Genomic DNA, 25,259 nt, shown 5'->3' on the forward strand with positions numbered 1-25,259 from the left:
CCCGCATACGAAAACATCACTGCCAGGAATTCAGGACAACCATAAATTTTCACAGGGACCTCGAAGTCTTTTGCCAGCTGTATCCTTTACCATGTCTTATGACGTTTTTTTTTTTGTATTGTGTTAATAAATAATACCTGCAGCTCAGACCATCTCCACATCCCAGAAGGAATAGAAGATGAACTGACCTACATGTTGTTGCTAAGAGACAGGCAGCAGGAAGTCCCTCCCCCGGGTCTGTGCCGTCACAAGTCACACAAGTGCTGTGACACTGTGACAACTGGCGGCACATTTTCCAGCGGCCAAACTCCTGCTGTCCCCGTCTACAAATCTACTTCTACACAAATGTCTGCGTTCAACAAGAGAGCAGCTGAGACTGGTTTGGAAAGGACTCCCGCATAAACGGAAATGAAAAAAGAGAGACAACCATCAGACACGAAAGGTTTGTTTTCAAAGTGATCTCAAAGACTTTATTAAAACATAAATTTCTGCCGTTAACAAAAGGATTCCCGGCTACAGGAATGTGACATGCTGCTGAATGTACCCTGGAAGGCAGGCCGGGCTGCGGATGCCCGACAGCGCCGCTGCATGATTGGCTCTCAGAGTGAGGGGTGAGAGGTCGCGGCGGTGAGAGGCCGCACGGCGAGGCTGGGCAGAAAGCCCGCTTCCTGAGGTGGTGAAAGCCCGATTTCACGTGGAGATTGGGAGAGCGCACCCTATTTCATTCAGAATCTCTGGTACAAAATAAAAACTCCTTTGGTCGAGTAAAAAAAAAAAAAAAGTAAATAATATAAATTAATTTAAAAAAGGCCCCCCCGCGCCTGAACCGGGTGTAGAGTACAGCTGGTCTGGAAGGCCCAGGCGTACAGGGGTGGCCAATGGCGTCAGATTTAGGCGCCTCCTCCCTGTTTCCTGGCACCAGCCAACGGGGTTGTCCATGTCCTCCTCAGAGAGGAGGCGCGGGCCCGTCACCCTCCCCGTCTCCGCCGTTAGCATAGAAGCTTCCGGGCACGGGGTGGTCGGGCAGCACATCCAGCTCATCCACCTGGGGCTCAGGGTGCAGCGCCACCAGCTGGTCCTGGGGGATGTCGGCAGCGGCGGCGGCCAGGTTGGTGATGGACTTGCTCTTCACGCACTGGAAGTCCACGTGGCGGCTCTTGCCCTCCTCCTTCTCCCAGGACATGCGGATGAACGGCCGCTGCACGTAGTTGTAGATGACCTCCGGCCGGCCGCCGGGACGCTTCTTCACCTTCTCCTTGTAGGTGGGGTAGCCTGCAAGCCACGGGGCACACACACCGTCATTGGCCCGAAACGAGCCAATAGCAACTCTGGGAGGAGGAGTCCTCAAGCTTATTTGCCACTTCATCCGCTTGCATGGCTCCAACTGTAAGTTGCTAACGAGAGCTTTTGGGAAAACGTTACGCCTCACTGGGTTAAACTCAGCAGTGGCACTTTATGTCGATTAACATGTCGGTATTGATTGATGCTCATTAAAAAAAGTCTGAAGCGTCAATCTTAGTTGACATTACTAAGCGATATTTAGAATTTAATCCATATTCAGAGTTGGCAGCAGCAGAGCTAAAGACAGAACTACTAACAAGACTGCAATCAGCCATTTTCTGTAGTGAAAGACGAGGGACTCTGTCGGCTCGATCAACACTAAGAACCTCCCTAGAGTCAGCACTGCTTCACTGACGTCTCACTGCCTGCAGTGCATGGCTGCCACACACATTCATGGGACCTAGTAACGTCACCGACATTAATTTCACAACAGATTGGTGGCGCTCAGTGTAAACTCATAGCTAACTACATGGTGTGACAGGGAGGGTTAGCGTCATTCCCTACCTTCGATACCCAGCCGTATCTTCTTCAGCCCTCTTTCCTTCAGAACGGATTTAGCGACGTCTCGGTTCTCGATGTACTTGAAGAAACGGTAGAGTTTTGTGCTGTATATGACTGCAGGCAGAGGAGACAGCAATGTGGCTTTAATCCTCAAAGAACACAACTAGACACACAGACACTTTAAGATGTCAGATATAAACCACACTGATACAAAATGTCATGACCGCTATAGTGCACTGAAAAACAATGGATTCAGTTGGGTGGGCGTTATGGGGCGGGGCTCACTCTGCGAGTACTCCTCCCCCATCTGCGGGGGGTACTCCTCGTCCCAGTCGACCACGTCGTCGTCCGTCAGCACCACGATGTGGCACTCGCGCTCGCCGCTCTGCGCGCTGGCCACCATCAGGGGGAGCACCATCTCCTCCAGGTAGCTCTCGAACTGCCGCCGCGCGCCGTCGTTCGACAGTTCATGCATCAGGGCGCCTGTGGGAGGCGGCAGTAGGGGAAGCGTCTCACCTGGAGCACCACCGGCAGCCCATGGTAACAGAGCAGCTCCGCGTCGGAATGTAAACACGAGAAGCCCGCGTGCCGGGAGATAGTCAGAGGAGCGGCGCCTTACGTACTCAGGTCTCTGCACTTGACAGTGCTGCAGTCGAAGGAGATGCAGAGGTAATCGCAGGCCTCCCTCAGCTCCGGGATGGAGATACCATCGGGGCAGCGGATGATCCCGGATTTGTAGTAATCCTGCCATTCAGGAGGCACGCAAAAGACAGACGGGCGGCCATTAGCGCGACCGCACGGCAAGCGAGCCTTCCCGCAAGCGGCAAATGGCAGCGCGGTAAGCGAGCCAACCCCCTCCCCCCCAGGAGTGCCGAGCTGTTTTTAGCCAGCCAAACAGAGACGGTGTTCAAATAGGAAAGAGAAGGATGGGAATTTAAAGGCTCCCCTTAGTAGTATAAAACACTCGGGCTGTTGCCGTGGTGAGCTCGGATTCTTGTTCGATGGTCTCCGTTTTCCTGGTGCTATGATGGCGCCAATTCCAATGTACGAGGCCGCCGTGAGTCGTGAGCACCCAGAAAATAACACGTCCCTGATGCTCATGTGACCCACTTTCCCACACTGTCACACGGACACAATCGTCACGGCAACGAAAGAGTCCAGAGAGCAGTGGAACGAGAGTCAGCCGGCAAGATGCGGGCAGGAGACAGCATCAATGCTGATGGCAGCTACCTATCCTGGAACAGCGGGTCACGGCGCGGCACTAAATCCCAGCGACACAAAGCGGCAATCATGCGACCCGTAGCTTGTTTACCCACGGCTGACGCAATGCGCTGTGCGGGCAGACGGTTGCTGTCGGGAAGCCAAACCCTGATGCAATGCAGCTTGCCGTCAGGCATTATTAATCAGCACACGGAGCGTGAGTCACCTTAGAATAGAACCATAATCTTTACAGGACTCTTTGGTGTTTACAGGTGCGCCGGGTGGCTTTTTCAAGCCATATGGCCCAGAGTATTCGACCCAGCCGACCCAGCGCATGCTTGTATGGACCTGACACATCCTAATACACAATAAACTCCCCCACCGACAAGCCGTCCTCCAAGCATTGCACCTCATTCTCCAGAATATTCAAGACGGCTCCCTGCATTTACTGTACCATATCTCATCCAGGTAAAAATGAACGCTATGCGTCTGGGATCCTGACCGGAATGCCAGCAGGACCTGCCCACCCCCCCCCCACAAACAAATCACAGCCGTGACTGAGAGGAGACCCCCCAGTAAAAATGTGAAACATGCAGCTCAGAATATGCTGCCCACAGAAGCTGCGCTCAGCACCAGCACCTCATACAGATGTTTGTAGAGAACTTACCAGCTTAACACATCACACCCCATAAAAACTGAGCTCCCGGAGACCCCCCCCACCAGTCACAGGGGGCGCTGTGATTAGGCAGCAGGTCGACTCTGAGGTTTCAAAGCTCAGCAGGATTTTGATGAGCAGCATCAGCATCCACTCTTTGCTGACGGATGTGTCTCAAAAATGAGCAGGTTCGTTTCGAGAATGAGCAGTTGATGACCTGGACCTGAATCAAACACCTTGGCGAAATCAGCTTAAAGGGCCCAGTAAGCATTGAGCTGGACCTCTGCCCAGGAGATGAGTGAGCACCACGGACAGCCAGCGGGACGGAGTCCTCACCAAAATGGCTCTGAACACAGCGGAGCTGATTCCTTCGGCCACCTCAAACTCCCCTTTCTCGTTGGGCCGTGTGAAATTGTGCTCCCTTCCGGACCCGAACATCCTGGAACAAACAAGCAGTCGCTATAAATCTCCTGTCTACATAGTAACAAGTAAGCAACAGGATAAACCCCACCCTCGCTCCTTACCTCCCCAGCATGGTGTTGGGCTGTGCAGTGAAGATGGAGGGGTCAACGACAAATCTTGTGCTGTCCACAATGAGGATCACCCTCTCACTGGCCCGAGTGCTGCGGGGTCCCTCCTTGGGGCTCTCGTACACATAGACCAGGTCACCTGGTCCTACCCCAGGGCCTTTGCTGATCCCACTGCCACCAGACAGGCCACCCCCGGGACAGCCCCTGTGGGAGCTGGGGTCCCGCTCACGGTCTGCCATGAGAAGGGGGCACAGATAAGTCAGCTATGACCCCCTGAAACATCACAGAGGTAAATCACTCCCCCCACCCCCTCCATTCTACACCTATGTTCACTATGTAAATTTAATTTCAGGATTATTTTTAATGACAGGAGAAGAGATTCATAAAACAGACAACACGGAAAAACATTAACACATACACGATGCCAGCAATAAACAATGACTAAATATAAATACATAAATAACCACTAACGAAATAACAGGATCTATTCAGGTATCACTTCATCTTGCAGCTTTTGGACAAAAACAAAGCCAGCTATAAGTGATAAAATGATGTCAAATGATAAAACTTTCCAGAAAGAAGCAATTGGTGGCTTTAGAGGGAGGTACTATTTTATGAGCAATTCCCCCCCCCCCAAGACTGCAGTCTTCCCACCATTTTAAACGGACCAGCTCACTGAAGGCAGCAGCCATGAAAATGCTGTAGCATACAGCTACCACAGGGGGGCGCCAGGAGGGCGACATGCCGCCTACGCACCGATACCCTGCTGGCGGGTGGGCGAGGAGACGTTCCGGATGCAGGGCGTCAGCTGGGCCTCCGCCCTCTCGTGGGAAGAATCACGGGAACGGTCGCTGGAGCGCCTCCGGTGGTGGTCGCGGGCACGCTCGCGGTCGTAGCCCCCGCTGGCACCGTGCAGGCTCATCTTGACTGGGTCCGACGCTGCCCGAGGAGCTCGCAACTGGGTGCTGGAGGAGGGAGGCCATGCTCGCGTGATCAAAACACAGCACACACAGACACACACGCACAATGAGCAGATCACAGAGGCACCCAAATTATCACACAGCCATCCATCACCACATAAGCCTTGAATGCATTTGCGTTCAATAACTGACCTCAGGAGTCCCATCTCTCTGAAAGAAATGCAGGAATCCCTAAGCATCCAATTCCTCAATTATTCATGGTCAGAAGGAAAGCCAAATCAACCTGTAAATACATAGAACCTACTGCACTAACACTGCCGTATGGTTATCGATTGAGGCAGAATCGAGCCCAGTTCTCAAAAGCATCAAAGCAGCTCGGTACAGTCACTAAATACAGGAGTGCTGACACGGCTGGACGTCCACAAATCAACATTTTTTTAACAAATTTAACAAGTTACCCCGATAAGCCAGTAACCCTGCTTCGTAGTATAGGCCACAGGTGGATGGAAGAATTCAAGGCTGTCCCTCTGACAGCCAAAACACTGTCCATATGTGACCAGGAGTGGGCGACAGACTGCCCCAACCCAGGATGACAGCTGGGACTGTCTCCTGCAATTACCCTCCCCACCACAATGGGGCTCACACATCATCTGTTGTGTGCCTTGCGGAACCAATCCTCTAAAACAGTGGTTCTCAAACTCAGTCCTCGGGGGCCCACTGCCCTGCTTGTTTTCCAGCTATCCCTGCCTTACACACTGCTGATTGACTGAACACACCTGATCCAGGTAATCGGAAGCTGAAAGACAGCTGGGACTTGTGTGTGGGGTTAGGGATAGCTGGAAAACAAGCAGGGCAGTTTGAGAACCACTGCTCTAGAAGCCCCTCACACCGTATATCAGCTAGTAGTGAAATTACCCAATGAAAGTAATTTTCCCACATAAAATGAAGCAACAGTAAAAGAAAACAAGACAGAGTGGAAACGTTTTCTTTAAAATCTATTTTAAGTTCACGAAAGAGCCCGTTGGAAAACTAAACATCATTGCTAAACGTGGCAGCCAATAAACTGCAGAGCAATCAGAGCAATTCACTTCATGTTCCTTACAGTGAAAGCCCAGCTCCATTTCCCCCCATTCCGCTTCCAAAGAGGTCAAAGTGACTTTGCATTTTTCACCAGCTCACTATGAGACTATCAATTCCATCCTGAGGGATAAGAGATACAAAAACCACAATGGTTGAGTCATATTCATAATAAATCAATAGCTTTAACCAATTACAGCCACTGCAGGGTGGCTGTGTAACAGAGGAGAATCCAGGTCAAAGTAACCTGAGGTCCCGACATCCGGCAAGCAACCAGGGGGCGCGCCTAACTGCGTTGTGTCCGCCACGGGGAGACGTCGGGCCACGCCGAACGAGGTGAGAATCCACCCTACGATGCACCCATCTGTCTTCCAGAAAAACACCACATACTGGAGACTAGCCGTCTGTGAAGCGGGAGGCCAAAATGAGAGGCTGGGGAAGCTTCTGTAGACCTTCCTGTTAAAACATCCATGACACGCTTTGCCAAGGGCTGACATCCCTGCACGACAACCGCGGGCGGGAGGTGGGGACAGCCCTGCTGGCCTGTCACCTCCAATCAGCGACGTCTGAAGAGCCGGTGCGCGTGCACATAACAGGAAGTGACAGCCATGGGTGGGCGGGACGGGGGGGGGGGGGGGGGGGGGGGGGGGGACATGTCAGCAGTCTATATAGGCAGCATCTGGACACACAAAGGACGGCAAGAGGCTGCAAAGCTCTTCCAGCTCTGGCCTTGAAAATGATGTTACCCCTCAATGCCAATCAAAGGAAAAAAAACTGCTTCTGTTTTTCATTTGCTTTTCCCTTAATCAAAAGGCCAGCTGATCCATTCATAAAAATCAACAGGCTTTGCCTGTAAGACTCCCTTGAAATTACTGAATGAGTCAAACAATGGCTAAGCAGCAATCGTGTGTCCCGGGAATCGAGTGTACTGTCAGGCTTGTGCACATGTTCACTTCGAAGGCGCGGTGCTCCGCTGCTCCCTTCAGTAATTAGCTGCTAAACTAGCGAGGACGGGCGAGGATGCAGGGCTTTCCAGCTGCCCGCAAGGACAGCCCTCATCAATAATACATCGCATTGTTCTGAGACACGGAGTCAGAACCGGGAATACCTGATTAAGACCATCATTTCATTACAGCCAAAATAAAAGCTCCTAACGGAATCGGAGACAATATCTCGTTTAAATTAATAACTACCTCCAAAACTTTCGCATTAGAGATAACTAGAGGGAAAAAACACTATGAATGGAAACCCTGTGCTGTCTTTCCATCGTGAATTTAACGGCTCGGAGAAGCCCGTTAAACTGGAACAAAGGAAGTGGTGAAGACCTACCCGTCTGAATCGGCCGACAAAGGCAGGACAAAGCAGCAGGGGATGATCTGCGGGATGACCGCGCAAAAGGCTCGCGTCCCCCCGCACAAAGCAGCCCGGCCGGCCGGCCGCTTCAGCATGGTCGAGCATCGCTTACAAACTTCGGCATATTTCCACTGGCTCCGTTAAACGTCCCCGTCCGTACGGCGGATCAATCGCGCGTTTCGCCGGGGGAGGAGGAGACGCAGGTGGAGCCGAAGGTGTCAGACCGGGGGGGGCGGGACCCGTCGGAATGGGCGCAGCCCTGCTGACACGCTCGCTTAGCCGTAGGTGTAGCCTCCAAAGACCGGGCCACGCGACATTATAATACTATATCAGCAATCATTTGAAAGGCTCGAATCCAGCCGATTACGAAATTAAAAAGTGACTGCGAAAAAATAAACGGAACGGAACCTTAAAATGCATCAACTAATAAAGAACATTAAGGAAAACAAAGCCTTCTTACATCTATACCAATTTACAGCTGACAATCCTCGGTATAATTTGATGTAACATGCAGCCTCGTGAATAAATAAAACTGCTTTGACAAAGTCACATCATGATGCCATTAGCGAGCGATAACATCGCAAACAACCGCCTACTGAGTACAAACCGACACTTTAATAAGCCAAGCTAGATAACTAGCGAGCTGGTTAGAGAACAGCACTTGGTGCAAAACCGGGACCAGGTTCTGACTGATTAAGATGCTGATCAGGATCCACTCAAAATGATGCTGTCGGACTAATTTAATACACTACAGCAATGTACACCTCCTCTTAAATCCACCAAACACCACGTGCCCTAGACACGATCTGCGGGGTTCACGCAAACATTAATAGCTTATAGTGTCCTGTATCTGTGCCAAGGAAGCTCCTGCAGTCCATTGCCTTCTCAAGCCCATTTACCGAGTAAGAAGTACCTCCCCCTATCTCCGTTCACACCCAGCAGTCATCTCTCAGCAATAACATTTCATCGGTAACACCCCTCCAGGATTCCGTTCGCTCACCTCGAGTGTCTGCAGAGTTTGCGGGGCCTGCTGCTGCTTTTCCCTTCCCAGTTCTCCGTGTCACTGGAGTTGCTGTCATACAGTTGTGGCCGGGCTGCCATCCCACGGGCGTGGAAGCTACCAGTCCAGGTCACCCAGCCCTGGACAGAAAGCAAACCAAGCTGATTTTCCCCCATTTGTTTTGCTGGTCGGAGCCATACAGCTTCTGAACACACGGTATTTTGTTCTGACACTGAGATGCGAAGGTCTCCGCTGTTACCGCTCCACTAATACGCCAATGTGTGTGCATCTCCCTTCCGCACGTCCTTCCTATAGTCTCCCATCCCCTTTTACATTCCCTTTCCCGTCGCTCGCCTTCACCACTTGCTGTTGCAGCATTTATTATTTGACGGGTCGTATCAACAGCCTTAAAGCTCCTGGAGGGCATGCGGCTTATGTCAAACACGCTTAAGGTAAAGACCCAATGCGTTGTGAAACTTGTTATGAATGTGATATGACTTAACGTGGCTGTTTTCTATCTCCTCAAAAGCACCACCATCATCACCATCATCAGCCCCCCGTGTCGGCTGGTAAACCAGCACGAGCAGCTTTAAGCCCCATGAACCAAGCGAAGGGCCGCGACAAGCTAACCGGCTAATCACCTATACTGCCACTCCAACGTAACGCACCATACGCGGATATATATATATATATATAAAGTACAGTTTATTCACCAGCTGACATACCCAGAAACTAGTCTGTTTACTAAGTTGGCTATATGACCGCGCGCATCGGCAGCTAGCTTAGCAGCTACTTTGTAAACCACAGATAAACGTATTGGCTACCTTTCGAGGTCGACAACATCGGCGTCGAAAGCGAGACGCAGAGCTACACTCCACTAGTCGCCCAACTAATAACTATAAACATCCCTTTGATTATGAATGGATGTTTTTGCCCAAGCAAACGAAATTATACCCGCAGTATAGCTACACTACACAAGGCCCAGCTGTCGCAATGTGAGAGGGTCTCGCGAGAATACCGTTACTATAGCGACAACCTCGAGTTTAACGCAAACCAGCAGTAGAATTCCTTAATCCCTCTTCGACAAACTTTGTTATTCTCCGACCAATCCCGAAACTGGCATCGAGACGAATTTCATAACACTTTTGTATGTAATCATAAAGCAGATTTATTGACTTTCGCCTGACAACGAATAAATACAAAAAGTCTTAATAGTGGCTCCTTTTCTCTCTAACTTGTGTATTTTACGCGTATTGCATGTACATAACTACCCCAATGCTTAAACAGTATCATATAAACTGCATGTAAAACCGAACTCAAGATCATAGTAAAGGTACAGCGTAGAAAACAAAAAACATATTAATCGGTACTGACTTATTACACATTTATTTGAATTATTTCACTGGAAATATTTCCTATGTTACATTACCATTAAAGTGCAAGTAGGAAACCATTTTTTAAAGTTTTCCTGTGATCTATAATACAAGTACAAATTATATTGCGTACATTATAGTTAAAAATATAAAATAAAATTTATGAAAAAACAAATTCAATACACAAATAAATACAATCAAAAGTTAATAGACCCACCCCCCCCCCCCTTTTTTTTAAAAAAGTATTTTAAAGCTTTCCTCACTTTTACATTGCGTTGGGCAAACACGTCTGTTACATAAATACATGTAAAATTAATTTGGTCACATTTTCATTATGGTAGTCCTTTTCTTTTATAAATAATTTTGTATCTAGAAATCAAAATAAAGTGCTTTACTGCTATACCAGAAACATGATACGCAATGTTTCCTAGCTACATGTAAAATTCTCAGATATAATAAATAATGAATTGTAAAATACAGAGGGAATACAGAAATAAATAAGAATTCCAGATGTTAGAAAGTTTTTAAATCTGATCACCCGTAAACGTTACATTTTACTGCGAGCTTAGTGGGGTTTCGGGAACGTGCAGCAGATATTGGATTTCATTTGTAGTGAAGTCCTCAAGTCCAGGGGTGACTTCGGGAAGAAGTCTCCTAATGTGCCTTCTTTGCCAGCCGTCACCGCCTTTCAGCGTAGCGGTGTGGATCTCCCTCAGCTTCGTCTGAATCCAGTCCTGTCTCTCCTGCAAGTGTCTGCGCTCCCCAAGGTTGTGCATTAATTGTACCTCGCTGACTGACCTCCTTCTGTTAAAGGCAAACAAGAAAAGTGCGCAAATTTAAAAATGGCTAGTCCCTATAAATAAACTACAGAAATTCATTTTTATTATAATATCGTTTTTACGAAAACGCATACGTAGACCTACATCATACACAATACACTTGAGATTAGGAGTTATTGTAGCATCTATCTCCCAGTATTAAATCTACAATTCATCAACATCAGTTATACAAAATCTGCCATTTGAAAAGAAAAAACAATTACCTGAGCGGTCCTCCTTCTGACTGGACAGTGCAGTATAAAACACAAAGAAAGTAAATAAGTGTCTTGATAGAAGTCATTCTGACTATCTAGTACTGGAGAAAAAAGTACATATTAATATTAAGAAGACTGATGCCATTATACCACTACAACACAATAACACAGAATGCAACAAGGGCAAATGCTATTTAAATTGCAATGAAGGTTGTACTCACCACTGTAATAAAATAGTCAGGTTCAAGTCGGGATGGAGTTAGGCTGCGGGAGACTGCGAGCCGGTTTCTGGGTGTGCTGGGCTCTCTTGGGATTATTTAAAGTCTCCGTAAGTTCCCATTATAGGTCCCACTGACCATTGATGAGCCGCTTTAATTATTGGTGTTGATGTCACCCCTTGCCTGGATGGGATGACGCATGCGCATTGTGTCACTTCGGACCCGCATCGTTTGCTAATATTGGTGATCCCGACTTGATGAACTTATTTAAAATGATCCCTAATGTCTCATTTTAATATTTGAAATTTATTTGGAAAATATATTCGCAATATGTATTAGCTCATCTTTTACATGAATATTTATTTTTCAAAACTAAAATACACGGAAAGACAAGGTATCGATGTCACCGGGCTAACTGTAACTTTATACTTGCGATATTAGTAAATGCGACGTCAATTGCAATAAGGATGCGCTACAATTGGTCTAGTTTTGCCTGGGACAGACAACCACGGTACACAAACAAACCGAAGATGCATTTATATACGACATTCGTACTCTTAGAAAAATAAAAACGCCATTTTAATTATTTAACTAAGTAATTCATTTTTTTAAAGTGCAACTTCAAATCCATCAATAGCATAACCTAGCACATGAAAAAATAAACTATGACATTCACGAACAAACCTAGAACATGAAAACAGGAATCAGAAAAATATCTCTATAGAAGTCCTGTCCAACCAAAGGTATAAATTTGGGTCGAGCACTGAGGGGGCAGGAGGGGATCTCCAACCATTTAAGGGGGTCTAGTGGGTTGTATTAACTGGTTTTGATTGTTGGGAGGTTACAACCCCCCCTCCACCCCCCTATAATTTACACCCATGTATCCAACATCGTCATTTAGGGTTGCAGCACAGATCTCCATTGTAATACAACAAATTTTTATGTAACGGAAAAAGATTCTCATGCTTTGATAATCTATTACATTGAAATTAGTAAGTGCCAGTCACTCCTGTACTGGGGGAGTGATCATTGGCCCTTGAGTGGGACACACCTGCACTTTAGTGGAACCACGAGAAATGCTGGCAGAGACCTTTTTACAGGCCTGTGATGACACATTGGCTAAATATGAGGGGGGTTTTCTAAATGTGGAACAGGAATGGCCATGTCATGACACAAGCACAGGAAAACCAGGCTTCTCCTGTCCATAGATCTTCCCTCACGGTGCGGTTTGGGTTTCTGCCAGGACAGCAGACATGGCCTGTACTGCTGGCACGAGGAAAAAAAGCATGACATAACATTGAAAGCAGTCCGTCCCCACATCAAATACCAGTGGCAGCTTCCACCCAGTGGGACAACGAAGACCGAATCACTGAATAAGGGACTTTGACCTCAGATTCTGAGAGCAGCTGCACTGTAAAATCTAGACGTTCAACATACATATCTGAACTCAGTCAAATATACACCATTTTGGAAAATATCTTCCATTAAATTCAGACCACAGACACGAAAGCTATTTTATGGACATAGTCAAATCCTCATATTTTTACAAATTTCACCTTGAAAGAATGATGCAGGGCTGATATCATGTATTTATTGATGCATTACACGATTGAATTTACAGGAAACTACGTCACATTCCTGGCACAAAGAAAGCACACAGAAATAGCTTGTATTCCCATTTAGGATTCCTCTTAAGTGACCCAACTTTCAGAAGACAGGGACTACACAACTTGTTTAGATGACAGCCATCAAACAAACTTGACCTTTGCCCCTTGCATGTCACCCGAAACACCATGCGTTTGATGCCAAGCAGTATATAGTAACCTGGGAATGGAGGGGGAGGGGGCAAGTCCTAACCCCAAAACTGTGGTTCTCATTACCTCATGCCTACGGAATGCCAGCCATCTCAGCGATGGCATTCTTTTGCAATAGTTCCCTGTAGAATCTGAAAAGAATTAACATTAGCAGTCCAGTAACTGATGTCACCTCACACCTCAATAACAATAACAGTTCAGCAAATGATGAATGAGCCACATGCAGTATTTAGTCAAAAAAAGCATTTTCACAGCATGTTTATCTTATAATTATACAGGTTAAAAGACTGGCAGCAATAGCTAGATGGTATCTTGGAGAAGTCAGGATGTATGAGCAGTCTTGGTACCCTGTTCACGTTATGGTCTCTCCTTGGGGTGTGGGTTTGAATCCCTCTTCTGAGAGGAGAATTTTGCTTGTGATTGGAGGATCACTTTTTTGAATCCCATGCTTGGCAGGGTAGTCATGTTTATGTCAGGCCGTTGAGCAAGGCCCCCAAAATGTGGGCTATCTTATCCACAAAGGGCCGGTGTGTATGCAGGTTTTTGGGGTGACCTTTAGGTCAGCCGTTCAAACCCAGGTGTGAGGATTCTTCAGCCAATCAGTCCTCTAATCAGTAATGTAATTTTGGAGTTGCAGCAAAAACGCACACAGCGAGTCCCTTTCTGCTCTAGGGGCACCAGATAAATGGGTGATGTCTGGACTTGGACCCTAAACCTTCGTCCCACCTGTGTGTGTGTTTGTATCTCAAACGAATGCATGATGGGATATGTCAAAAAGAGCATTCCAATGTACCTGTGCTTGTACAAATGGCAAATAAAGCTCCATTTCATTTGAATCATATGCAACAGGTGCAGCTTTAACGGATTCAAAACACACTTCAACACCTTCACCCAGGTAGAAAGATGTCTGCTAGATAGATAGATAGATAGATAGATAGATAGATAGATAGATAGATAGATAGATAGATAGATAGATAGATAGATAGATATTAAACGCCTGAGTACTCAGCTCCGCTGGGCACTGCAATGGACCCATCTATGCACAATGAAATCTGCTACACATGTATCACTGCCCTGCGCCCTGTGTGCCCTGGTGTAGCTCAGAACAATTTGGCTATGGCATGCAATGGCCTACATGCATGTTACACCCACAGAGGGCAAATTCCATAGGCTGCTTGGAATATGAAAGAGCCTTCAGGGGTTATGCTGTGGAATAAGTGAGATCTCGGGCTTCATATGGACAGAGAGACAGGAGCGCCTTAGACAACCTCACTCTGCAGTCCCCAAGAGCATCAACATTAGTTGCCATTTCTATATTCTTAGGAATACTTACATGTGCCGGGGGCGACATGGTGGTGCAGTGGTTAGCACTGCTGCCTCACACCTCTGGGACCCGGGTTCGAGTCTCCGCCTGGGTCACATGTGTGTGGAGTTTGCATGTTCTCCCCATGTTGTCGTGGGGTTTCCTCCGGGTACTCCGGTTTCCCCCCACAGTCCAAAAACATGCTGAGGCTAATTGGCGTCGCTGAATTGCCCGTAGGTGTGCATGTGAGAGTGACTGGTGTGTGAGTGTGCCCTGCGATGGGCTGGCCCCCCATCCTGGGTTGTTCCCTGCCTCGTGCCCATTGCTTCCGGGATAGGCTCCGGACCCCCCGCGACCCAATAGGATAAGCGGTTTGGAAAATGGATGGATGGATGGACTTACATGTGCCACCCAGTAAGCAACACGTAACATATACCAGGATTAAACAGCACAAAACCAAAGACATCACAAAACATTAATGCAGACAGATAACTGGGAATTTCAAAGGTACATATTTATGGAAGAAATATGGAACATGAAATGGGTGAAACATTCACTCAGTAGAGTTAGTTTGCAACTGCATCTTTCTTGGGTGTTTATCTACTGTATCAGATGCTGAAATGTGCTGACATCAGTACATCTTGGCTGACATCGATAGCAAGAAATACAGACGGAGAGAATTGGTTGCAGTGATTTTGCAGTGTGTCGCTGTCTATAATAAAACTAAATATCATAGAGCCGTACTCTGTGTTTGAAAATGACTCATCAACAGAGAGAGACAGAGAGAGACAGGCGGGCAGATGGACGGACAAGCATAGATAGACAAATAGATAGATAGATAGATAGATAGATAGATAGATAGATAGATAGATCATACTGATTAAGATAGACAGATAGATCATACCGATTAAGATAGATAGATAGATAGATAGATAGATAGATCATACTGATTAAGATAGACAGATAGATCATACCGATTAAGATAGATAGATAGATAGATAGATAGATCATACTGATTAAGATAGACAGATAGATCATACCGATTAAGATAGATAGATAGATCATACTGATTAAGATAGACAGATAGATCATACTGATTAAGATAGATAGATAGATAGATAGATAGATAGATCATACTGATTAAGATAGACAGATAGATCATACCGATTAAGATAGATAGATAGATAAATAGATAGATAGATAGATAGATAGATAGATAGATAGATAGATAGATAGAGTCATCTGTGACTTGACTGCTGTGTTGAGCCCAGATCCAGGTCTGGAAATGACACCTTCACCTTTACATGTCATAGGAGCTTCTAAAGGCCTTTGTGGACCTGCTGCATCCTCCCAGGCACCTGCATTGGAACACTACCAGCTCAGTAGATCCTTCTTAGTCTATTAATGTTAGGCATACTCTTATTGTAAATAATTCGGAAGATTTGAATGGAAAGCTTGACTAACTAAATGTCTCATCCAATCCAGCAGCACCCATCCCTTTCATATGAGAGTCCAATATAATGTTCTTCTGTGGATACATAGCTCTAAAGCCCGGAATGACACCTTTAAAAACCCACACACAATAGAGCCCAGTGATGTGATAGCTTAGTGTGCGCCGCAACAAGCCAGCAGAACAGCACGATGAACCTATGAAAGACTTCAGCTTTTCTGATAGCTTGGAAAGACGGCAGCTGGTTTGCATTCAAGCAGATTTCAGCCGAAGCTCTTCGCTTCTAAAATGATTTAAAAAAACTGACGTTTTGAGAAGTTCAGTATTTAGCTCCCACAGGATCAACCAGATCTGCTGGTCATGTTGAACATTCCTGTAAGATCCTCTGATTCATCCAGACTCATACATACAATCATACAAAACCACCTCGAAAACATACAATGCCAAACAACTTTTTTTTCGTTGAATAATTGTATGTATTAATAATGTCTGTAATATCACTATACAGCATAAAGGCCAAAGAACGTTTTACAAAGAACATTTTCCCGCTCTAGCTCTGAGTTCCTGCAGTAATTGGTGCTGCAGTAAGAATGTTAATAAGTAGGATAATTGACCACATTTGCAGCTACAAAGTGCTTCAGTAACGAGTTTAACCTTCTGCTAGGATACTTCAAGTAGACAGTTCTACCACACAATTATACAGCATTGCGCCAAATCTTGTTTCTGTTTATAGACTTTAAATGTCCACATTATGTGTATATTGTTGTGGTTTTCCCTTCCCCGCCAAACCAGAAGTCAGAAGCCGCTTGTGTAGATCCAGATTCAGTCTTTATTGCAACAATGAAGTTACAACCAAGACCGGACACTTAAAGTGTGTCGAATACTGTTTCACACCAATTTTTATACATGTTCTTATCATTTAACAATACCTCGTCACTTAAGCATCATCATTCCTCCAACCATCCACCATTGTTGTTTTCTCCCTTGATCCACACCCGTAGGTGATAAGTTTGTCAATCATCTCTTGTACTGTCCCTCGGGCTGAGCATAATTGTGGCGTGACCATCTCTACTCGGTTTTTTTTTAAACACTCAGCCGTGAACTTTTGGTGAACTCAGGCGAATCCCTTCCCTTCAGCAGCGAACCTTGGTGGCTTCAGCTTGTTGCACCTTGTCTGACTGGAGGGTTGATAATATATTTGTCCTTCAGCGTAGTGTTAAGGTGCAACACTAATAAAGGTCGATATCCATACAACCAGGGCCAACATAAAATAGCTAACAGAAACATAAAATAGCTGCAGATACATACTCAGTTGATTACATTGTGCTGATTACATTAAGATGATTACATTGTAATGATTACATTATGAGTATTTGGCATGCTTTTGATAATATCATAATGACTATGTTCTACGTTATATAGTGCCAGATAAGATTCCAAAATATCACATGATTTGATACAAGATCAAATTTATCAATGATGTCCACCTAATACAAATATATGTGTGTGTGTGTATATATATATATATATATATACACACACACACACACACACACACACACATATCCAATAAACATGTCACCAGCGGTATGCATGCAAATATCAATACCTTACATTCACCACATGCCTTTGTCATGTCCATCCATGACACGCAGGTGACAGAAAGTCACATTGTACCGCTGCTACTCTATTTACCCAAGTGAATTGCTTCCTTATATGGACTTGACAAAGAATATGTGCAAATCCTGACCCCACTGACCCACTGAAGCTGATAAAGTCACACAGAATTCATTACAGTCAGCGAAAAGCCTGCATACAGGATTATCCAGAATAATTAGTTCTTTCTTCATGCCCGGTCAAAGTAGGAAACTACACCCTACAAGAAACTTCCTGCTCCAAGGATAAAGACTACAGAAATTAAAATGCGATGATTTTCAAACTATCAATGCTTTTATGATACAGCTGTCCAGTCGCATGGTTATGTAGATTACAGTAAACAGAAAGAAAAACCTATTGAAGACAGGCAGACCTGCATTTAAAGAACAAGCATTATCACTGATTTATTTATTAAATTTTATTTTTTTGGGGGGGGGGGGGGGGGGGGGGGGGCATCGCTTCAGAACCTCAAACAGACTTCTCCTCACACTGAAATAGCTGCTGTAAGGAGATTCTTCAGTGTAAAAAGGGGTTTCTTTTGCAATACGCGACTAATAATACGTCAAATATTAAACATTAAACGCTTTTTTCAGCAAATATTGAATATTCAGTTTGCTGTCACCCAATAGCTGGCTTACTCCAACTAAAATCTCTCATTCTTTTGTCTTTGAAAGTACGTCCAAAATAGGAAATAAATAAAAACATATATGAATTATATGAATTTTGAGAACATAGCGAATGCTCCAACAAGCAGTCCTATTGCAGCACTGACTGGTTTAATTAATTTCCGCCGTTCATAAAGCGCACGCGCCGCGGGCCTATTGAGGCGCACGTTCAGGCCACGTGCCACTTGTCTGTCACAGCGTGGCAGAAAACGGACAGCGAGCGCGAGAAGGCGGGTAACCAATATAACCTACGGCATTACTACATAGTTAAGAGGTAACCAGACGTGACATTTTATAATTCATAGATATTACAGTATAAGGTGTGCGTTTATGAAATGTTGCGATTCAATTCAGTTACCAAAATCAGTTTACACAGCGTTTAAGCCACCTCATTATACCTTTCTTACAAGAAATTAACAGAATGCAGTTTTTTTAAAAATAGCTATAGTACAAATGGTTTGCAATTATGTCCCTCATAATCAGGAAAACGAGCGTGAGCAACGTGCAGTTCAATAATGAAATTTATTTCAAGAATTTAATAAGTCAAGAGCTGTGGAATATCTTGTCCGACTCCTTTCCTTAGTTTACCGTGGATACTTGTATATCTGCTAAATTTATTTAACTGACCATATGAGCATACGTGGGCCCATGTCTTCATGTTATATATACGAATGCTTTTTTTGTGAAGTGTAATTTTAAGAGGCATAAAATGTGTTTTATTATACATTAAAATAACAGTAGGCCTATACATGCCAGTTTCCTGAATTCACAACATATACTTTGACGAACGCTATCGGTACGAAGAGCAGAAATTCTGACGTAAGACATGTATGTAATATTTTGCAGTCCGTAGTTGATTTTCTTTTGAATATATTTTTTGTGCATTGCTGTGAACATCAAACAAGTTTACTGTGTAGTTTTAAGAATTTTTGTATTTACTTAGATCCATATATTGGTTTGTATCTAGCCACAAGAAATTCATCAGCTGAAGAGCTGAACTCCGCGAAAACTGGTAAGGCATGTATAATTTAAAATATTGTAACCATTTTCTCATATTATTTCATACATGCCTGTGGTTCTTTTGTATATTTTCTTATAAAACCACTGCTTTAAGGAACAATTTATGAGTCACTTTCTGTCAGCAGTTTTCCCACATAAAATATTTTTGTTTTTATGAAGGATGCTGGCTAGATCCCTGAAAGGAAGAGATGGCAGATTCCCAACTTGCGAGTGTATTCTTTGAGGATTTGGCAAGAAAGAAGAAAAAGTCAAAGAACAGTGAAAAATGCAAAAAAGACAAGCTCAAAGTGAGGAAGGCAGGGAAGCAACTGTTCTGGGCAGACAAGTCTGAAGACTGTTTTGCCAGCATGACTCAAAAAAATACCAAAAAAGCTAAAAAAAACAAACATAAAAAACGTAAGAAGGTGAAATTAAATCCAGTGGAGGGCTCTCTTTTTCCACCAAGGCAAGGTAAATACAAAGGTGAGCTCCTAGGTTGTCTGAATGAAAGCAAACTTGCACCTGTTACAACACAGCTGGGCACATATGAAGATATCAGATATGCTGGCTGCAGAGAATTCCAGAACTTTCAGTCTGTATCTGCAGGGCCATATTTTTCACAGCAGCAGGCCAAGCTGAGTCGCATTCAAAAGAAGACGCAGGAGAGACCTGGGCACAAAGCGGATTTGGACCTTCCGACGCATTCCCGCAATTCAGAACGCGCTGGTGTAAAGAGGACCAGTGTAGGAGGGGAACACAGAGAAACGGCAAGAGCTGTAGCCTGGGCCTCGACCTGCAAAGACGGATGTTCCTCAAGTGTCGTCTCACACAAGGTGTGCTGTGGGGACAGAGAAACGATTTGCGTGCCAAAAATGGAACATTTCCAGGAGGACACGCAAGGGACTAGTGGAAACAGCAGTCAGGACCTTTTTATCACTCAAAAGACCTTCATTGTGGCCCAGGACAGTTCAAGTGAAGAGAGCATACCAGCCGCCGTCATGCCAGCCTGGTGCCCGCAGGCGCGGGCAGATGTGCCGGGCCAGGCCGTCGTGGAGAAAGCTACGCAAACTGAAAACTTCTTCAGCTCCGAGGCAATGTCAGTCTCATGGGCGTTCCAGCGAAAGCACCAAGAGTCCAAGTGCTCGGAGCAGCCGATTGATCTAAGCTTGCCCAGAAAAACAGGACTGGAGATGCCCTCTAAAGCAGAAGGTGAGATATCGGACTGCTGCATGTCAGCACACGGGAATGGATGTGTTATTAATAGGAATAAGGATAAAAATATGCGGGCAAAGAATAAAAGTAACATAGGTAAGTGTGAGCTGAAAGCGGTTCAGACAAAGCTGAACGAATCCTTCTTCTTCAAGGTGAAAGGAGATGGTGACTCGCCTAAACCACAGTCTCCTCTGATGAGACTTCCTGTGCCGGTGTGACGAAATCAAAATTACAGACCACCAAAGAGCACACAGTGTCACCTGGCATCTTCCATGACACACGCGTGGATTTGACTCAGATGTAAAAATATGGTGTTGTATATGCTCACTCGTTAAAGTTACATTTGATCCAGGCTATGGAAATATATCACGTTGCCAAAAAAAAATGTTTGTAAAAATTGTTAATTTGAATTTTAAGATGCATTCTCATTGTTGCCTCCAGTTGTTGTCAGCTTTAAAATTTTTGCAAAAGTGCAAGTTAACTTTGTCAGTTCAGAACAAAAGGTGTTTCAAACTCATACTTTCTCCTACAAGGTTTTAGATTTTGAAATGAATGTCCGTGTTAATCTCAAATATTAATGATGTTTCTTGTGATCTGTTGACTGAACTGAAAAATAAACCCAGAGGTTCTAAAAACTGGCAGTAATATCAGAAACTTCAATACACAAGTAGTTGGTTTTACACAACAGGTTCAATGTTTCCACAAAATGGTCTGTGTCATACAGACATATCATTTAATCTTAACTGTAAAATCACAAGGGAAGTCACTGCATATTTCACCGGAAAGGAAACATGTTTCCATGATATCGACGGGAATTTTCCTTTGACACAGTGCAGTTTTAAAGTAGAAAACAGAGATAAGGATGATGGCTGATAGCAGAAACAGAAAAGCTTTATGCTTTCTCAGAAGGACACTGCTGTTGTACCTTAGTTCTAATGATTTACCTGAATAATCTGAGTAAATGTTTCTGTCTGTACAAATGGGTCTGACTAACAGTTATTGGCATGTTTCCCTTTGTATAAAGTCATCCACAGTATCAAACCAAAACCAAAATCAGACAGAGCACACATAATACATCTTGGGGAAGAACATCCATTTAGTAATGTCACTGTTTTATGGCTGGGGTGACACCCCCTGGTCAGAACTGCTTCGAATCATTCTAGCATCCTGAGGAATCATGTTGGGAATCCCATCAATGACGGGGTAGGCAATGCCCAGGTCATCGTTGATCAGTTCGTTGGTCTTTTCATCATACCTGGAGAAGGGGTGGGACAAAAAACATCACTAGGGATTTTCTAAAGCACTATTGCAAAATATTATAAGTCATCCTGAGAGCATTAATAACAGTTCCGAACCCCTTTTGGTTACAACATCTGACTTTGTCTCCAAGTAGTAATATAACAATGCTTTTAAAATGTTCCAAGTGGTGGACATATGGAACTTAAAGGATGAACGGTAACTAAAGACCCAGATCAAACAGTGAACAGGTTTTACTGCCAAGTGTGTTTTAAGAAACTTGGTTAAACTCTCATGCTGTATTTCAGGGTGGGGACAGGTGCATGGGAGGGGGACACAACAGGACAAACTAGTGGAATAAAAGACAAGACAGTGCGATTTAAGGAGTGAGCAAAGATACGGTGTAAGCCGTAGGAGACCCATACAGAATACTACAGATAAGGTAAGTCACCTTCAGCTCAACAATCAACACTGCATGCAGGTGACCTATCAATAGCTCTCAAAATCATACTACATCACATCACACAGTGGCCCTGATGTGCAGTAGAGTAGAGATAATTTTTAATTCTATCACGTGTTCAGAAGAAAACGGAAATTCTTATGCCAATTACAGGGAAGGGGAAGGGTTATGGGGGGACAATACGACAGGCACGTAACCACGTAATAAATTAACGCGTTTAAACACCTCCTTCCGCCCCGAAACCTTTTCGTTATCCGTCAGGCACCGTCTCCGCCCCCAGGGTCCGAAATTGCACGAGAGGAACCGATCGGCAGAATTGCCGCACACGAAATTTATTTCCGGCTACGGTGCTATAATAGGACTAACAGCAGTGCAATAGAGGCAGCGGAATACAGGACAAGATAGTGTGACATAAGAACAAGTGCACAAAAAATAACCCATTAAGAGGCAATGCAATGTGGATAAGGGTGTGCAAATAATCACGGGCGACATCAGATATAGACGTAAATAAAACGACATGACTGTAGCTAACCGTAGCGCTTTTTTAGACAGCGGGCAAACGAGGAATTCCAGTAAGGAGGTGTCAAAGCGCTCCTTGGGGTCGCCGTTGTCCTTCGCCCTGTCCTGCACAGACCTGGCGGAAGCCAGCAGTGGAACGACGCGACTTAACCGAGCCCAGCTTCCACCACACCTGGGGTGGCCGCGAGTTGAAGAGACTATTTTCACGGCACTGCTGAACATGTTCAAAAAGACTAGGAAGTGAACACGCAACCTACGCCCGATGTAGGCAAACTCCAGCCACCGAATAAGCCGGTCAACATGACATGAGACACCATGTGATGTGCGTCAACTTTTTAGGTCCGTCCGTCTCCAAAAGTTTGGTGTTCATAAGTTCCGAAAAAACAGCATAATTTTACCAATATTAATGTTAAAATTAATACCATGTTTTTTTGTGACATACTGACACTAGTCTCAGATTAATTTCGAATAGCACATTATGTTATTACTATCTTTACGATAAGAATAACTCTTCAGTACGGAGCTGACTTGATACCACGGTTTAACACTAGGTGGCGGTATAGTCACATATAATTTTGTCTTCTCGCTAGGAAAATTGAAATGAAGACTGAAAACGATTTGTGATGTTCCTTTTTGTTCAAAACAGTCCATAGCAAAGAACATAATTTTTAAACGACGGTAAAACACGGGTTTAGGAGGATAGTAAAAAAGGACACCCATCCTTATTATATCCCCACTCTTGACTTAATACAGTTAATTCACTATTTCTGTAATAATTACAATAACGATCTATTTTATTATGTCTTATTTTTACTTTACTTTACTTTACTTTACTTTACTTTACTTTATTGACTGAATTTTTCAGTTTAACTATTCCTCCTTCAACTAAAATCCCATCGGATTTTATGGATGCGTTCTATTTTCTGTCATCTAAGAGCAATGGTTCATATGGGAGTCACATAACACTGAATTAAATATCAGCTTCGCAAAGTGTATTACATTATATTATATAACCTAAGGTGAAATCAGGTTTTCACTTTACCCATTGATACATTGATGAGCATGATACTATATTGTCTTCCATCAGTGCTAGTTATTTGAGGCTCTGGCATTTGCATGATCGTTTTGGTTTCTTGTTATTTTTATGGACCAGTCCTCAGTCTATCCTACCACGGGCCACCAAGATGGAGATCAGGCCCACCCTGGTTCCAGTAATGCCACGGGTCATTTAAAAACTGATAAAATGATGTAATTGAGTCTGTAGTGTTATTTTATCGCCATGTGAAGTGTTACGGGACAGTCCCACCTGATTTTCCGCCGACCCACCCACGCCATGATCTCTGGCTCCACTGTTGTGTCTGTCTGGCCAGATTATTATCATGTTATTTAGTTTGTGCCAGGTTTTAACTCTGGAGAGCACCAAACTGTTAGCTGTGGTTGTTGTATCTGACTTCAATATAAAAATGCTGAGAATTTCTACAGGAATGTAGCCTATATTTAATATTTGTATTTATTTAATAGGTGGAAATGATTGATTTTTTTACACTCTCATGCGCATGCAATTAATCTTCTTTTATTACCTCAGACTTCCTTTTATAACCATAATTAACAGTTTTATAAGCCCTCTTTACGGGTACAGTGCTTCAGTTTTCTGCAGAGTCCTGCCATCTAATATCTAGAGCACTGTACCAATGAAGAAATATGAACAGTCACCTGCCAATAGGCAGGAACCAATGAAATGGCTGCACAGGTGTTCGAAAATGACCTCTGACCTTGGCCTTTCTTGTCCTTCTGACTAACCAGGCCTGCTAAACACATACAGCTGTGGGGATGTATACTGTGGAGCCAAGACTTTATCTCTTAACAGAACAGATGCAAAGAATGGGTGTTATGTCCCAGGGCCCTTGCAGGGCTCATTAGTTCTCATTTTTTTGTCCACTAGCTTCTTTTCTTGGCTCGTGCATTAATGTTCCAGTAAATCCTGAGTCTTTGAGAAGACTGGACAAGAGCCATCTAAGCCAAACATCACAGGAAGAGTTAATAGATGTACATTTCATTTATAGAGCAGTTGCTTTTATCTAATATATACTCCCTGAATGTCCTTACGTGGCATATGGTCCTTGAATAGTCTTATTAGGTTCTTGCTTTGTTAAAAGTTTTTGTATAGTAGTTGTGTAGCTTCAGCTCCAGTCCTGCTAACACTTGTACCTGGGAATTCGCTGGAAGCTCAGCCAAGCTGCACGTACGCCTAGTCGTCTCCTTGACAGCATGAATGTTTGCAATGTGCTATTTGCCTCACCTGTATGTTGCTTTGGACAAATGCATTTGCTAAATATGGCGATTGGGATGTAATTGTGAAAGTAGGGGCAACCAGTCCATGGAACAATTGGGGATTAAATAACGGTGCAGAGAATGGGATCCGAACCAACAACCTTCTGATCACACACACAGCATCCTGGTGAGCCACACACTGCCATGAAATTGAAATGATTAAGAGTACCAGCAAAGTGTGATAAACTCATCTGTGGTGCAGCTCTGTGCTGTGCCTGCATGTGCTCGTACTCATCACTAATTCAATTCCACATACTTTGGAGTGTGAGCGTATGTCTTAATTAGCCGGCCCTGTCACCGGGTGGAAACACGCAGCCCCCGCTGTGTCTCTGGGTCACAGTTCCCGTTCCTTCGGCCCCATCCTATTTTACAGACTCGCACCATCTGTTACAAGCAGGAACTAAGCTCCAGGC

The 25,259-nt window shown here is 44.6% G+C and overlaps 2 protein-coding genes and 2 long non-coding RNA genes across 5 annotated transcripts; 1 reads left to right on the forward strand and 3 right to left on the reverse strand.

The window, feature by feature from the left end:
- Positions 1-443: 443 nt before the first annotated feature.
- LOC125705958 (BTB/POZ domain-containing protein 10-like) lies at positions 444-9,599 on the reverse strand. 2 transcript variants are annotated; one of them, XM_048972350.1, is made up of 9 exons: positions 9,402-9,599; positions 8,578-8,717; positions 4,984-5,192; positions 4,222-4,459; positions 4,034-4,136; positions 2,466-2,586; positions 2,128-2,325; positions 1,846-1,956; positions 444-1,272 (listed from the first exon to the last, which is right to left on the reverse strand). In XM_048972350.1, exons 2-9 carry the CDS (start codon positions 8,676-8,678, stop codon positions 947-949), a joined length of 1,407 nt encoding a protein of 468 aa, XP_048828307.1. In that variant the 5' UTR covers positions 8,679-8,717; positions 9,402-9,599; the 3' UTR covers positions 444-946. The 2 variants fall into 2 exon arrangements, with proteins under 2 accessions (XP_048828307.1, XP_048828306.1); XM_048972349.1 differs by lacking the exons at positions 8,578-8,717; positions 9,402-9,599 and adding an exon at positions 7,554-8,551.
- A 1,089-nt stretch (positions 9,600-10,688) lies between these two features.
- On the reverse strand, positions 10,689-11,282 carry LOC125706774 (uncharacterized). The gene is made up of 3 exons (XR_007382074.1): positions 11,205-11,282; positions 10,993-11,084; positions 10,689-10,754 (listed from the first exon to the last, which is right to left on the reverse strand). It is a non-coding gene; the product is annotated as an uncharacterized LOC125706774 (long non-coding RNA).
- A 7,011-nt stretch (positions 11,283-18,293) lies between these two features.
- On the forward strand, positions 18,294-19,658 carry LOC125706656 (uncharacterized). Its single transcript, XR_007382051.1, has 3 exons — positions 18,294-18,363; positions 19,057-19,101; positions 19,269-19,658. It is a non-coding gene; the product is annotated as an uncharacterized LOC125706656 (long non-coding RNA).
- Positions 19,659-20,971: 1,313 nt separating this feature from the next.
- Positions 20,972-22,838, reverse strand: LOC125706654 (protein preY, mitochondrial-like). Its single transcript, XM_048973420.1, has 2 exons — positions 22,529-22,838; positions 20,972-21,555 (listed from the first exon to the last, which is right to left on the reverse strand). The coding sequence occupies exons 1-2, from the start codon at positions 22,735-22,737 to the stop codon at positions 21,414-21,416; spliced, it is 351 nt and encodes a 116-aa protein (XP_048829377.1). The 5' UTR covers positions 22,738-22,838; the 3' UTR covers positions 20,972-21,413.
- Positions 22,839-25,259: the final 2,421 nt, after the last annotated feature.

The sequence above is a fragment of the Brienomyrus brachyistius genome, chromosome 13, assembly GCF_023856365.1.
Source record: "Brienomyrus brachyistius isolate T26 chromosome 13, BBRACH_0.4, whole genome shotgun sequence".
NCBI classification, from domain to species: Eukaryota; Metazoa; Chordata; class Actinopteri; order Osteoglossiformes; family Mormyridae; genus Brienomyrus; species Brienomyrus brachyistius.

Bases quoted from the DNA above. Each gene is read 5' to 3' on its own strand.
- LOC125705958 (XM_048972349.1), bottom strand. From the start codon at position 7,672: ATGCTGAAGCGGCCGGCCGGCCGGGCTGCTTTGTGCGGGGGGACGCGA. The intron at 4,460-4,983 runs GTGCGTAGGCGG...TTCTCATGGCAG, and splicing joins CACCCGCCAGCAGGGTATCG to ACCGTGAGCGGGACCCCAGC. The intron at 4,137-4,221 runs GTAAGGAGCGAG...TGTTTGTTCCAG, and splicing joins CCCAACACCATGCTGGGGAG to GATGTTCGGGTCCGGAAGGG.
- LOC125706654 (XM_048973420.1), bottom strand. From the start codon at position 22,737: ATGTTCAGCAGTGCCGTGAAAATAGTCTCTTCAACTCGCGGCCACCCC. The intron at 21,556-22,528 runs GTTAGCTACAGT...CCCCTTCTCCAG, and splicing joins CTGTCTAAAAAAGCGCTACG to GTATGATGAAAAGACCAACG.